The sequence below is a fragment of the Colobus angolensis genome, unplaced genomic scaffold, assembly GCF_000951035.1.
Source record: "Colobus angolensis palliatus isolate OR3802 unplaced genomic scaffold, Cang.pa_1.0 Scaffold123, whole genome shotgun sequence".
In the NCBI taxonomy this organism is placed as follows: Eukaryota; Metazoa; Chordata; class Mammalia; order Primates; family Cercopithecidae; genus Colobus; species Colobus angolensis.
In genome coordinates, this window is record NW_012113475.1 from 2,487,647 (window position 1) to 2,503,876 (window position 16,230).

At 37.4% G+C, this 16,230-nt stretch overlaps 1 protein-coding gene across 2 annotated transcripts in view; it reads left to right on the top strand.

Moving 5' to 3' along the window:
* Nucleotides 1–16,230, top strand: part of CCSER1 (coiled-coil serine-rich protein 1) — a 1,373,537-nt gene that overhangs the window by 553,543 nt on the left and 803,764 nt on the right. Inside the window, exon 8 of one of the 2 annotated variants that reach the window (XM_011932681.1) lies at nt 1,194–2,743. The exons of the other annotated variant lie outside the window; for it this stretch is intronic. Within the exon in view, the coding sequence (XP_011788071.1) occupies nt 1,194–1,217 (24 nt within the window). The 3' untranslated portion in view covers nt 1,218–2,743. Of the gene's footprint in view, nt 1–1,193; nt 2,744–16,230 lie in introns of those variants that run through there. 2 annotated transcript variants of the gene reach the window in all.

Here is a 16,230-nt window from a genome sequence, read left to right on the forward strand (position 1 = left end):
ATTTCTTTGAAATTTCTGTGTTCTCTTTTACACATTCATGTGTTTTCTTCCTCTTTTTCTGTGGTAAAATCTTACTCATACTTCTGATCTCAAGGTATACATTACTTCTTCAAAAAAGACTGGGCTAGGTTTTCCTAGAATCTAATAATTCTCTTACATAACACTCATGATACTTAAAAAGAAAAAAAAAATCTGTCTCTTGTGCAATTTGAATCTGTCCCTAGCAGTATTTTATGTGCGGCTGCATTCTCAGCTCTTTCTTTGCCCAATGGCTAGCATTTAACATTCACTTATTCCTAAATGCTTTACTGAATAAAAGTTAAAGTAATGGGTGTTATGAGTTCAAGCTCACACCAGAATTTCCTCAAGGGTTATGCACGTATCCTTACAATTTCAGATACTGTAGTAGTCACCTTGGTGATCCCCTCCCCACACAGACATTCTTCCTTGACACTGAGCCCACGAGCTGAAAAATACCTGATATATTTTTTGAAGATAGGGCTTGGACATGTGACCCAATCCTGGCCAATGGACCAGAGGAATAAACTGGATGAAAAGGATACTTGTAAGGAGAAAATATCTTTCCCCTTATTAAATACAGTTGACTGAGGACATGCTTTTTGGATCTGTATTTGCCTTCCAACAACTCTGAAGAATCAAATCTGAAAACCAATGCCAATCCTTTGCAGATGGGTGAAAATAAGATTTATAATATGTGGGCCTTTGATGATATTCTTGTGCTGCTGAATTAACCAAGCCTGGAACCACCTACCTCTATTCATCTTGTTATATAAGATAATACATATAGTTTCTTTTTTCAGCCACTTATAAGTAGGTATCTTTTTATTTACTGTCAAAAGAACCCTCACTGATATAGATGCCCTCAGGACTTGACCCTCTCTGAGTTCCTCTTATGCAGTTAGGATAATCATCTGTTAGAGTAGGGAAGCCTAACTTACTTACTTCTCAGTGGGGACAAGTTTGATCTTTAACTTGTGTGCTCTCATTTTCCAAAAAGGAGATAGACCGGAATCCTGAAAAAGTAAGTCTAAATATCAGTGTCCTTTTATGTTTCCCATCTAAATTATCTCTAAGAACATTTAAGGTTCACTGGAGATCTGCAAAATAATTCAAGCAAAATGCTGAGTTGGTAGAAGTATAAGGACTGTTATTTATTTTTATTGTTTTTACAGACCACATACTCTAGGGAATTCTGAAAACCTGACTAACATCAGTTGAAGATTGGGGTTCAGGAGGCCTAGATTATCCACGATGACTTATTCAAAAGTTGAAGATGAAAGGAAAGAGTAAAGACTTTTTCCATCCAGTTCTCTAGTCTGAAAGGAAAAGAAGTAGGCAAAGGGCAGGCTCTTCTATGTCATTATATTCATTCAAATGATTCTCTTAAAATAATAATGAACTAGGGAGACTCTGTAGGCAAGACAAATGGGCAGGAAACCTCCTTGCTCCAAGAATACTCCTTTGTTACTTTATTAAAATAGTTTATAAGGGTAAACTAAATTGACTGAAGTATCAATATTTCTATATATGTGTGATCTTGAGAGCCCAGAAACTCTCAGTGTATTAGACTGTTCTTGCATTGCTATAAAGAAATACCTGAGACTGTGTGATTTATAAGAAAAGAGATATAATTGGCTCACAGTTCTACAGACTGTCCAGGAAACATAGTAGCATGTGCTTCTGGGGAGCCTCAGGAGGCTTCCAATCATGGCGGAAGGCAAAGGGAAAGCAGGCACATTGTATGGTGAGAACAGAAACAAGAACAAGGGAGAGTGGCTGAGAGGTGCCACACAGTTTTAAATGACCAGATCTCACAAGAATTCAGTATCAGGAAGACAGCACCAAGCCATGTGGGATCCACCCTCATGATCCAAACACCTCCCTCTAGGCTCTGCCTCCAGCATTAGGGATCACAATTCGACATGAGATTTGAGCAGAGACAAATATCCAAACTATATCACTCAGAATCTAGTATAGAAAGAGTATGCCCCATAGCACTTTTATTCTCTACAGAAACAGACACTGTGCTGAGCTCAAAGAATAATAGTGATTTATCAAATGTGAATGTGCAAACCTCTTTTGTACTGTATCTATGGAATCCTGGTTACTGAGGCTTTAAGCCACTGTCCCATAAAATCTCCTAATACTACCTAACTGATAGCGTGTCTTTAAAAATCTAATTTAATGAAATGATGGACATAAAGCCCATGGAACTGATTGTGTAATCTTCTCTTATTTGATTAGATGTTAAACTTGGAAAACTTTTTTTTGATAAAATATGAAATATATAAATGAGTTAAATTGTTGTGACTTTCCTTGTAAGATTAAAAACAATAAGGTTTTTTTAATACTTTGTTTTCTGTGTTCTCTTGAAAATAGCTTTATGTGTATTAAGCAATCTTGGCTTTAGATATTAGGGACAATAAAAATTTATGCAGTTTTCCCAGTTTTCTATAGCTGTTGTTTGTAAGTATGAAATCCTGTCTTTTGTTACTGAAATATTACCTTTTATTTTAGCTTTTTTGATAACTTTTATGTTTGCCTTGAGCAAGTCACTTATCTTTTCTATTTCTATTTTCTATATCAGTTTATTTATGAAAGACAGTAATGATTGTGATGTACTTTACAAAAAAAGATAAAATCGTATTGAAAAGACTGTTGAATATGAAAGCAGTGTGTTAAATGCCAGATATAGGAACAAATATGAAGAACATTTCTATTATATTTTGCTAAATAGATTTAGTACTGTGAAAGGCAGTAAAATTATTTCCAGATAAACACTTTCTTGAGTAATCAAGGATTAATTGTCCAGGATAAGAAAAAATCCAGAGTTTTGATTATATTGCATATTTCCTGTTCTGCCTTCACTGAATAGTTAATTAGAATACCACCAGGAGGCGTCTTCTTGGGTCATAGATGGAATATATTTGTGGGCAAAAACTATTTTTCCTTAAGGAATTTGTAGACTAATCTGAGGAAATAAAAATCAATTTTAACTTCAAATTTCAGCCTAATTAGAAGATCACTCACACATTCATTCATTCAATTGATATTTATTGAACTCCTTCTCTGTGAATGTTATTGGACTAGATGATTTGAGATGTACAATGACAAAATACGACTTCTATCTGCAAAGAGCTTATCCTTAATAGGGAAGTTAAGAAATATATAAAAATAACTCTATTAAGGCTCTTTTAGTGAGTGTTGAAACAAAGGCAGGGAAAGCAGTTATGAATATTTCTAGCCAGATAAAAAGGCAGCGGCAATGGGAATTGAAGGAAGTGAACGAATTAAAAGAATTTTGAGTGAAAAAGGGGATTGTTTGTCAGCTGGATATGGAATGTTGGGAGGTGGTGAGAAGTGAAGGGCAGGGATTTCTTTTTTTTTCTTTTTTTTTTTTTTTCGAGAGGGACTCTGGCTCTGTCACCCAGGCTGGAGTGCAGTGGCACCATCTCAGCTCACTGCAAGCTCTGCCTCCCGGGTTCACACCATTCTCCTGCCTCAGCCTCCTGAGTAGCTGGGACTGCAGGGGCTGGCCATCACGCTGGGCTAATTTTTCTATTTTTAGTAGAGACGAGGTTTCACCATGTTAGCCAGGATGGTCTCGATCTCCTGACCTTGTGATCCGCCGGCCTTGGCCTCCCAAAGTGCGTTTTGAGATGGAGTCTAGCTCTGCCACCCAGGCTGGAGTGCAGTGGTGCAATTTCAGCTCACTGCAACACTAACCTCGGCCTTCTGGGTTCAAGCAGTTCTCTTGTGTCAGCCTCCCAAGTAGCTAGGATTACAGGCATAGGCCACCATGCTTGGCTAATTTTTGTATTTTTAGTAGTGATGGGGTTTCACCATGTTGGCCAGGCTGGGGGATTTCTGGTTTCTTCTCTAACAGCTAAAAAGCTTGGAAGGCATTACTCCTTCCAAGCTTACTTATTCCTTAAAATAAGAAAAAGTTGAACAAACTGAAAGTCAACAATATTCCTTGGGCTCATCAGAGAAATTAGGACATAAAACTAACTGCTACTCCCAAATCTGGAAAGGCAGGCAATTATAGAGAAAAGCAGCTAAGATCCGTTTAACTGCAGCAGAAGTCACTGAAACCATAAACTGGTAGGGACACTTAAATGGTAATTCTGATGAATATCTGACTGAAGGCTGAGTATGGACTAGCTTGAGAGTAAGAAAATCCTATTCTCAGCAAACTATCACAAGAACAGAAAACTAAACACTGCATGTTCTCACTCATAGGTGGGAATTGAGCAATGAGATCACTTGGACACAGGAAGGGGAACATCACACACCACACACCGGGGCCTATTGCGGGGAGGGGCGAGGGTGGAGGGGGAAGGATAGCATTAGGAGATATACCTAATGTAAATGACGTGTTAATGAGTGCAGCACATCAACATGGAACATTTATATGTATGTAACAAACCTGCATGTTGTGCACATGTACCCTAGAACTTAAAGTATAATAATAAAAAAAGAAAAAAGAAAAGAAAATCCTGGGGACCACATTCTTAGGGAATCCCGCACACTTTGATGACTCTCACCTCTTGGGATCCCATCAGGTTCTCATGGTAAGGAACTAAGAAAAATCACCCTTTGTCTTTGTCAACGGTGGGGAAAAGTAACCATCTGAAGTATGCCTAGAGCATTCTCTATACATAAGCCTCTTGCAAGGAGAAAAAAACTTTACCAGTCAAATATTTATCTCACCAAGGAGAAAGAGTACTTACTCAATTCCAGGCCTCTCTAACCTTTCTGTCCACATTATATAGGAGAAATAAAACTGTGATGGTTAATTTTATAATATGTGCCAATTTAATACACTAAGAAAGACTTGTGAAGGACACAGCCCAGGGATACAGGTCCACTTAAGACCAACTCTAATTGTAAGATTATAGAACGTTTTCCCTCCCTAACTTTTTACCACCACATCAACAGGACTTCAGAATAATAAGTGAATTATAGCTGAGAGAGCTGGAAAGCACACGCTGCAACTTAGAAAAGAAAAAAGAAAAAAAAAAATCTCATTAATACAAGAATGAGAGTCAGAAAACAGTAGTCAGAATCACAGAATTTTTGTTGCTATTGGTTATCATTACATTTATTTCTTGAAAGGTAAAATATTAAGCCAGATTAAAGACTGAGATAAATAGGAGAGAGTAAATAAGCTAAAAGTTACTCCAAATTAGAGGACTTCCCTTATTTGGTAGCATTCTGAGTGAACAAGTGCTCAACCTTGCCCATACTGCTCCTCATTTCATATGCACATGACTAGCTGAATAATTCTTGAAAAACCTGTATTTTCCCCATCATCCTGAATGATGGAAAGTGTTCTCTATATGAGGACAATTTATAGTACACTGTGACTATAATAATAAACAGCATACCATTTATCATCAATGCATATGCTGATTTTATATATTTTGGTAATCATTCCTTTATTCAACTGATTTTCAATAAAAGTGTGTTCCGAAAGTGAGGTTACAAGGCAGAAAATGATGTGTTCTAATTCACATCTCTAATTGGTTTTGATAAGCCTGGAGCTGTGGAATGAGAAGGAGTGGGAGGGGACTATAAATCTTTGAAATGCTTCCCAGATGATTTAGAAAAAGTCTACTTCCACACCTACTGAAAACTACCTATCTAGTTTGTTATGCATATACCTCAGTATCCATATATTTCACTGCATTTGACCCTTGAACAACAAGGGACAGGGAGGCACCAACCTCCATGCAGTTGAAAATACATGTATAACTTTTGATCCTCCTCAACCTTAACTACTGACAGTTTACTATTGACTAGAAGTCTTACTGATAACATAACACTGTTGATTAACTTGTATTTTGTTTATATATTATATACTGTATTCTTGAAGTAAGCTAGAAAAAAATGTTTTTGAGAAAATCATAAGGAAGAGAAAATATATATTATTCATTAAGTGGCAGTAGATTATCATAGACATTTTTATCTTCATCCTCTTCACATTGAGTGGACTGAGGAGGAACAGGAAGATGAAGGGTTGGTCTTGCTTTCTCAGGGGTGGCAGAGGCAGAAGAATATTCACTTATAAGTGGATCCACACAGTTCAAATCTGTATATTATTATTTTTGAGATGGAGTCTCACTCTCTCACTCAAGCTGGAGTGCAGTGGCATGATATCGGCTCACTGCAACCTCTGCCTCCAGGGCTCAAGGGATCCTCCCACCTCAGCCTCCCAAGTATCTGGGACTGTAGGAATGCACCACCATGCCCAGCTAATTTTTGTATTTTTTTATGGAGATGGGATTTCACCATGTTGTCCAGGCTGATCTGGAACTCCTGGGCTCAAGCAATCCACCCGCCTTAACCTCCCAAAGCACTAGGATTACAGGCATAAGCCACCATGCCCAGCCCAAACCTATACATGAAGGGTCAACTGTATATAATTTTATTGTTATTATGTTATAATCTGGTGACTTGACTGGCTCTCTTTTTTAAGATGCTAGATGTTGTGCAGCTGGATAAAGTTAAAGTGGCAATGGAAGAACAAGAATCATATTTACATTCATAATCAAAGTGAATAGAAAGGTCTGTTACTTTCAAGATAATATAATACCATTAAAGTGCAAATCTCTCAGTGTGACAAGTTCTGAAAAATACAGTTTCTTTGTTCAAGCAAAATAACTTGACAATTATTGACAGAAATAAGGTACCATTCACCTTTATGAAATGTTAGTTTCTAAATAAATCTTGATCCAATGTCATTTAAAACTATATGTTTAATTTGTATGTTTTCATAAGCTGTCACTTTTTTTTTACAATGTTAACATTTTAGTAGATTTACAGTAGCATCTGTTTGAACTGTGGCTGTATTTTTTAACTTAATGAACAAAATGTGTATTGCTTTCCTACTTGTAAATTGTTATTAATATCCAAAGGATTAACAAATGCCATTTTTTCTGCAATTGCTTATTATTTAGGCTTTTTCATCAACGTTTGTTATGTAGCAAATATTCATATAGTTTGCATTTTGTGGAGCTGAGAGGTACTTATGTAAAATTTTTTCCAAACTTTACCTTTTCCGTATTCTCTAAAACAAATTTCTGGCCTTGTCGACTTCATTTCTTTTCCTCCCTACAGTCTGAATGGAGCCGAGAGGGATTCTTCTTTGTCAGATACTTTCTCAAGGGCTTTCCTAATGCCAAATCAAAAGGAAAGCTGGGCAGATAGAAGGACGGTGGTTCCTAAGCAATGTTCTCTAGGGCAAGTGGCAGAGTAACTGCAGTGATTCAGGGAAACTGATAGAGGAGAAAAGGGCAATATTAAAAACTACTGTGGTGAGCTATATGTTCTAATAATGATGTTGAAGATATACAAATGAAGATCTTCAGTTGTGAATTTTCTTTTTTGGTCTGATTATTTTCTTTGGAACACAATATTACTCAGAAACTATAACATGGTTTCAATAGGTTAAATATCTCTTAATAAATATTTTATTTCCCATATAATGTATTTTTTTCTAACACATAGAGCCTTTAATATTGTAAGCATATTACTCAGAGTTTAGAAATTAAAAAAATTAAATCACACATAAATCTAAAACTCTAGCAAAATAATTGTCTTACTTTTGCATATTTTCAGGTTTTTCATTTACAATTCCATTTACAAAGTGTTTTTTCCATTTACCACACAGACTTTTGTGTATAGAAAATCTCTCTGTTTTTCCTATACTCTCCCACCACAGCAATCAACAATGAAGACAACTGTGACCCAGTGTGTCTGTGTGGTGGGGGGGTTCCCCACACCAAGCAGCAGACACCAACTGGGTGTCCTTCAATGCAATTCTTATGCTATCTGCCTGAAGATACTGTCAGATCCAACAGGTTGGGGGCTCATTCCCCAAGAGTCCTCTTCAGACATCAGTTGCAATTCTGGCCCTCTGAACATCTGAGTGACCGGCTTCAAGCTGAGGTTTCTATAACCCCCTCTTTGTGTTGGATTAACTTTCTGGAGTGGCTCACAGAACTCAGGGAATCACTAACTTACATTTACCAGTTTATTATAAAGAATATTCCAAAGGATACAGATGAAGTGACCATAGGGTGAGATATGGGGGAAGGAACATAGAGCTTCCTTGCCCACCCTGGGCACGCCACCTTCTGGGAACTCTACACCTTCATTCAGATATTCTAAATCTCTTTGAACTTAGTTCTCTTGGATTTTTATGGAAGCATTCCTTCCTCCAGGATATGAGGTGGGACCCTCTCAGGGGAAGGACTTAACACAATTAGAAAAGCAAGGGAAGGTTAGAGTCCTGACCCAAGAAAGAAACCAGAGAGATTCTGTTTCCTGGGGCCTTTCCCTGAGATCTAAGGCACTCATTATAACAAAAGACTGTAACAAAGGCCATGGAGGTATGAGCCAGGAACTGTGGATGAAAACCAATATATATTCAATCATAACGCTACAACTTTGTGACCATTTTTTTAAATGCATAATTTTCAGTGAATACATTTACTATCATTGAATAACAGTTTTTTAATTGTTTACTTAGGTTGCTTTCAACATTTAGACATTATAATGCTGGGTATCTGTCGTGTGGCCTCTAGTTTTCAGTCTTCAGAGATGTTTTCTTTTAATTAATAAGGCATGGATGGAATGGAGATGGAGTATGTGTAGCAGGGGATTTATTCATTTTTTTTCCCATGTCTGGAGGTGATACTTCTCTTACAACTTGATTATGTGTGAAAAGGAATTTGAACAATTTTATGTCTCCATGAACTTCATCATATACTGATTTGAAGTCAAAGTGACCTTGACCTTAATGAGATTGTCTAGACATTTTGACCGACATTTTAACTGGCATTGTCTAGATATTTTGGCTAGAAAGTGGTGAACCACTAAATGTGGTTGGTGGCTGCTCAACTGTTGCAAGAAGTAGGGTCCACGACAGTAAGTTTTGCAGTTTATTTGAATGATTAGATGAGTATAGTGTGAAGGTGAAACTACTGCTACATACACTGACTTAAGTAGGCAGCTGCTCATGAATCAGGCTGTGACTAAATATGCACAGATAAGGGTACTTTATTTTTATAACTTAAAGAAATAAAAAACCCATTACTGTTATATTAGAAATACTGGTAAGCCCATCAATTTCTAATATTACCCTATGTTAGAAAGAAGTATAAGCACTTGGAGAACTTTAAAGGTGAGAGACTAAGGTAGAAAATGATCATGGGTTATGTACTCTGTTTTTTTCCATCCATTCTTCTTTTTCTTTGTTCATTTATCAGTTATTGAAAAATCAGATATCAACTCAATTACTTATATATGATCTCTAAAGTGTAGCCATTGAAAATTATGAGTGTGTCTATGTATTGGTTTCCTATGGCTGCCATGAAAAAGTACTTCAAACAAACTGAGCAGCTTAGACAATGGAAATCTATTGTCACAGTTCTAAAGGCTAGAATTCTGAGATGAAGGTGTTGGTAGGACCAAGCCCCCTTTAAAGGTGCTAGGGAAGGATCTGTTCTGGACCTAAAGCCTGGTATCCAGTAGTTCCTTGGTTTGTGATGGCATAACTCCAATCTTCACATGGTGGTTCCCCATAGGTGTCCTTTGTGTTCAAATTCCCCTGTTTTGTAGGGAAACTAGTCATTATAAAAAGGCTCACTTCCCTCTAGTATTTTCTCTTTTTAACTAATTATGTCTGCAAAGACCTTATTTCCAAATAATATATCCTGAGTTACCAGGAATTAGGACTTCAACATAGGAATTGGACAGGGGGCCGAGGAGAAACAATTCAACCATTAACAATCAATTACATAGTTAAAGTTCATTTGAAAGGGTATCCTTTATCACTGACTAGCTGTCAATAAAAGATTAGTCTATTTCTTTGGTTCACAGACACTTCTCTGCCTAGTTATGTACTGAATCTTATTCTTTCTTAACACCCGAAAGATTTTCTTCCCTCAGGCATTCCTCTTTTCCTGGTATTTTTAAATCACTAGATCATTTTCATCAGTGTTTAAACTTGCTTAAGTTTTTCTAACACACACACACACACACACCCATCTCAATCCTGTTAATGACTATTCTGTTCACAAGTTTATTGAAAGAAGCTTGCCTTCTGATAATTATGTAGTTGGTAGCTCACTACTTTTTACTTTCAGTTTATTTCTGAACTCTCTGTAATCTGAATTGTTTCCAAAACACCATCCAGAGCAGCTTTCATAACGTCAACAGTGACTTACTTTTTTAATAAACCCGGTGAAAACTCTTCAGTCTTACTTTACTTCCTTTCTGTTACATCTAGCATCGTTGATCTCACTCTCTTTCTTAAGTTTATTTGCTCCCTAAGCTACTGTGACACCATAATTTATTTTTCTTTTTTGTTTGCTTTCATTTTTTCTTCACAATCACTTCTTTTTGTCTTTCAACTATTTATTTTCTACTACATGAATATCCTAGTGATTCTCAAATCTCTGTCTTCTGATCAGATATTTCTCTTTTGAGCTCATACCCACATAGCCAATGCCTACTGATATGGTTTGGCTGTGTCCCCACCCAAATCTCATCTTGAATTTTAACTCCCACAATTCCCACATGTCTTTGGAAGAACTCGGTCAGAGGTAATTGAATCATGGGGGCATGTCTTTCCTGTGCTGTTCTTGTGATAGTGAATAAGTCTCATGAGATCTGATGGTTTTAAAAATGGGAATTTCCCTGCACAAGCTCTTTTTTTTTGTCTGCTGCCATTCATGTAAGGACATGACTTGCTCCTCCTTGCCTTCCACCATGATTATAAGGCCTCCCCAGCCATGCAGAACTGTAAGTCCATTAAACTTCTTTTACTTCCTAGTCTTGGGTATGTCTTTATCAGCAGCCTGAAAATATACCTACTATATTTCTTCAGCCGGATTTTATAAGGAACATTTCAATTGAACTCATATTTTTTATCTTAAAATTTCACCTGAAATTTTATTTTCTCTCGACAGGAGCAAGCAGTACTTCTATTCCACTAGTATACATGCCAAAACATAAACTTATTCTTGACTCTCCCTTCGCGTTTGCCCCTCTCTACTCCACCCATATTTGTAGAGACCATCTTCTAAGTAGCTTTTGAATTCACCTCCATAGCCCATTGTAGTTTAAATCTTAATTATTTCCTGTGTGAATTATTAAAATAACCTTTTAACAGTCTTTAGTCGTGGTCCTATGCAGCCTTTTCTTTATATTATCCTCAGCAAACTACTGCAGGGGTACTTTATACTGTACCCAGAGTAAACTGCATAAATTTAAATATGATTATAATTTTCCATTATTAAAATTTATTATTGATATGCCATAGCTTTCTGAATAAAACCTAATTTATTGTTATGAAATAAATGACTATGATTTGGTTCCTTTTTGTTTCTCTTTGCTAATTTATACCTCTTCACACCAGTATACTAAAATACTTGTTCCCCAAACTCTTGCCTCCAGGAATTTTAATGATCCTACCTTTGCTTAGAAAATACTTGGCTTACTTTTATCATTTACTAATTCCTTCTGACCACTGAGATTCTGGATACATTTTTTCCCCCCGGAAAGCTTTCTCTGACTCTACTACCTTGGTCTATGTATCTGTTTTTTGATTTTTTGGTTTTTTGTTTTTTTGGTTTTTTTTTGCTATGAGGCAACAAACTGGAACTTCCCAACAAGTTTCTCATCTCCATCTGAGACCACCTCAGCCTGCACTTCATTGTCCATATCACTATCCGCATTTTGGTCGAAGTGATTCAACAAGTCTCTAGGAAGTCTCAAACTTTCCCACATCTTCCTGTCTTCTGAGCCCTCCAAGTCTCTAGGAAATTCCAAACTTTACCACATTTTCCTGTCTTATTCTGAGGCCTCTAAACTGTTCTGACCTCTGCCTGTTACCCAGTTCCAAAGTCACTTCCACATTTTCAGGTATCTTTATAGCAGCACCCCACTCTGCAGTACAAATGTACTGTATTAGTCTGCTCTCATGCTGCTATGAAGAAATACTCAAGATTGAGTAATTTATAAAGAAAAGAGATTTAATTGATCCACAGTTCTGCATTGCTGTGGGGGACTTAGGGAACTGACAATCATGGCAGAAGGCACCCCTTCACAGGGCAGCAGGAGAGAGAAGGAGTGTTGAGTGAAGGGGAAGCCCCTTATAAAACCATGAAATCTCATGAGGACTTACTATCATGAGGATACCATGGGGCGAAACTGTCCCCATGGTTCAGTTACCTCCCATTGGGTCCTTCCCATGACATGTGGGGATTATGGGAACTACAATTCAAGATGAGATTTGGGTGGAGACACAGCTAAACCATAGCAGTGGGTAAAATGCCATCAAACAACATTGCATGCTGCAGAGTAATCTTTTGTGAAAAGAAGAGTCAACCAAAGTGGTAAACTTCATTCTCTTACTCTAAGAAATTGCCATAGGCAACCCAGCCTTCAATAACCATTGCCCTGATCAGTCAGCAACCATCAACATTGAGGCAAGACCCTCCACCAATAGAAAGAGTACAACTCTCTGAAGGCTCAGATGATTATTATTTTTAATGACATATTTTTAAGTAAAGATACACACTTTTGGCCTGGCACGGTGGCTAACACCTGTAATCCCAGCACTTCAGGAGGCTGAGGTGGGCGAATCACAAGGTCAAGAGATCAAGACAATCCTGGCTAACACAGTGAAACCCCATCTCTACTAAAAATACAAAAAATTAGCAGGGCATGGTGGCGGGTTCCTGTAGTCCCAGCTACTGGGGAGGATAAGGCAGAAGAATGGCCTGAACCTGGGAGGCGGAGCTTGCAGTGAGGCAAGATCACGCCACTGCACTCCAGTCTGGGCAGCAGTGTAAGACTCCATCTCAAAAAAAAAAAAAAAAAGATGCATACTTTTTATAAGATGTAATACTATTGAACACTTAATAGACTAAAATATAGGCTAAATCTAAGTTTTATATGCACTGAGAAACCCAAAAATTCATCAAAATAAAACACAGTTTATTGTGATATTTACTGTATTGCAGTTACCTTGAACCAGTCCCACAGTATCTCAGAGGTATGCCCTTACATACTATTGGTTTATGTTGTGTAGTTATAATCTGTAGCTTCAGCTAATGTTCACTGCCTTTTTGCAGTTCAGTTTTTTGACTTCGCAGACTCCCTGTTGCCAGTGTTTGGGTCATATTATCTGTAATTCCTACACAACACAATGTTGACATCTCTGCTTTTTCCCTCTCAAAAATTTTGTGTTGATGCCCGAGTCCATGAAACATTTGTGAAGCGTTACTTACTTTTGTATTCTTCATTGTCACAATTCAACACCCCATAAAAGAGGGTACTATGTGTATTTTAGGATCTACCAGTATTAGGAAAGTTATTTCTCTCTAGTTTTTACTCTCCTTTATTATAGTATAAAACCTGAAGGACTTTACTCTCTCTTTTTTATATAAAAAATGCTTATGTATTCCCAAGCACTGCCTGATATTATTCATGCTGTCCTTTCCCTGTGTCTGAAATGTACAGGGCCCCAGAGATGGTTCAACTTCTTTCTTCCAGGAAGATGGCAGAAGGGTGCTCACTGCCTATAGCCAAGCCCTTGTCAGCACTGAGTCCTGTGAGATTTAAAGATTATTTTTGATGGTATGACAGAGTACATGGACACTCAGACAGATAAAAGGCTGAACTCTTTGTTACTTATAGCTCAAAGAGAAGAAGGCTGCCCTGCAGGACCATGCAATAGGTTGCACGTGGGGACAGGGTAGCAGCAAGCTGAAACTGAGGGTGGCAGCTTATGCTAGGCAGGCAAGGTGGGGAATGCCTAATTGCACAGATTTCCTGTGGATAGACTAATTTAGATACTTTCAAGGGCTCTGGGTAATAGGGGCTGTCCTTGGTTGCCTGGTACTTGGCCTGGTGGATGGAGTAAAGGGGAGTGCTGATAGGGCTGGTACCTGGAGTGTAAGGGCCTGATAAGGGAAATGTTTGGAGTGCAGATGTTTCAGCTGATGAAGAGGGGGTAATAACTGGACTCTGACTAAGCCTCAGAACTGGGTCAAGACAACACTTAAAAAATAAAAACAAAACAAAACAAAAACTGTGTTACACACTTCTGGAAGGTAATGGAGATGTATTTGATGTCTTTGAATACCTTTTTTCTACCAAGAAAGTAAGTTAATAGTGATATTCAAACATAATTTCTTACTTTTTTTTCTTTTTTAAATTTAACTTTTATTTAAGTTTAAGGACACATATGCAGGTTTGTTATGTAGGTAAACTTGTGTCATGGGCATTTGTGGTACAGATTTTTTTGTCACCCAGTTATTAAGCCTAGTATTCATTAGTTATTTTTCCTGATCCTTTCCCTCCTCCCACTCTTCAGGCTGCAATAGGCCCCAGTGTGTGTTGTTCCCCATTATGTGGCCATGGGTTCTTATCATTTAGCCCCCACTTATAAGTGAGAACATATAGTATTTGGTTTTCTTTTCCTGCAGTAGTTTGCTGAGGATAATGACCTCCATCCATGTTACTGCAAAGGACATAATCTTATTCTTTTGTATTGCTGCATGGTATTTCATGTTTATATACCACATTTTTTCTATCCAGTCTACCATTGATGGGCATTTAGGTTGATTCCATGTCTTTGCTATTGTGAATAGTGCTGCAATGAACATATGTGTGCATGTATCTTTATAATAGATTTATATTCATTGCAATATATACCTAGGAATGGAATTGCTGGTACAAATGGTATTTCTGTTTTTAGGTCTTTGAGAAATCACCACACTGTCTTCCACAATGGTTGAACTAATTTACACTCCTACCAACAGTGTATATGCATTTTGTTTCTTCCGCAACTTTGCCAGAATCTGTTATTTTTGACTTCTTCATAGCACGTACCATTCTGTGAGACGGTATCTCATTGTGGTTTTGATTTGCATTTCTCTAATGATCAGTGATGTTGAGCTTTTTTTGATATGATTGTTGGCTGCATGTATGTCTTCTTTTTGAGAAGTGTCTGCTCATGTCCTTTGTACACTTTTTAATGGGGTTGTTTTTGTCTTGTAGATTTGTTTTACTTCCTTACAAATGCTGGGTATTAGACCTTTATCAGATGCATAGTTTGCAAAAATATTCTCTCATTCTGTAGGTTGTGTGTTTACTCTGTTGATACTTTCTTTTACTATGCAGAAGCTCTTTTGTTTAATTAGATGCCATTTGTCCATTTTTGCTTTTGTTGTAATTGCTTTTGGTGTTTTCATAATGAAATCTTTGCCCGTGCCTATGTCCTGAATGGTATTGCCTAAGTTGTCTTCCATAGCTTTTATAGTTTTGAGTTTTATATTTAAGTCTTTAATCCATCTTGAGTTGATTTTTGTATATGGTGTGAGGAAGAGGTCCAGCTTCAGTCTTCTGCATGTGGCTAGCCAATTACCCCAGCATCATTTATTGAATAAGGAATCCTTTCGCCATTACTTGTTTTTGTCAGGATTGTTGAAGATCAGATAGTTGTAGCTGTGTGGCCTTGTTACTGGGTCCTCTGTTTTGTTCCATTGGTCTAAGTGTCTGCTTTGTACCAGTACCATGCTGTTTTGGTTACTATAACCTGTATCATAGTTTGAAGTTGGGTAGCTTGATGCCTCCAGCTTTGTTCTTTTTGCTTACAATTGCCTTTGATATTCAGCCTTTCTTTTTTTTGTTGTTGTTCCCTTTGAATTTTAAAATAGCATTTTCTGGTTCTGTGAAGAATGTCAAAGGTAGATTAATAGGAATGGCATTGAATCAGTAAATTACTTTGGGCACTATGGTTATTTTAATAATATTAATTATTCCTATCCATGAGCTTGGAATGTTTTCCCATTTTTTTGTGTCATCTGTGATTTCTTTGAGAAGTGTTTTGTAGTTCTCTTTGTAGAGGTCTTTCACCTCCCTTGTTAGCTCTATTTCTAAGTATATTTTTTTGTGTGTGGCAACTGTAAATTGGATTGCATTCCTAATTTGGCTCACAGTTTGACTTTTGTTGGTGTATAGAAATGTTACTGATTTCTCGCCAGGTGCAGTGGCTCACACCTGTAATCCCAGCACTTTGAGAGGCTGAGGCGGGCTGATCACAAAGTCAGGAGTTTGAGACCATTCTGGCCAACATGTTGAAACCCCATCTCTACTAAAAATATAAAAACTGGGCATGGTGATGCATGC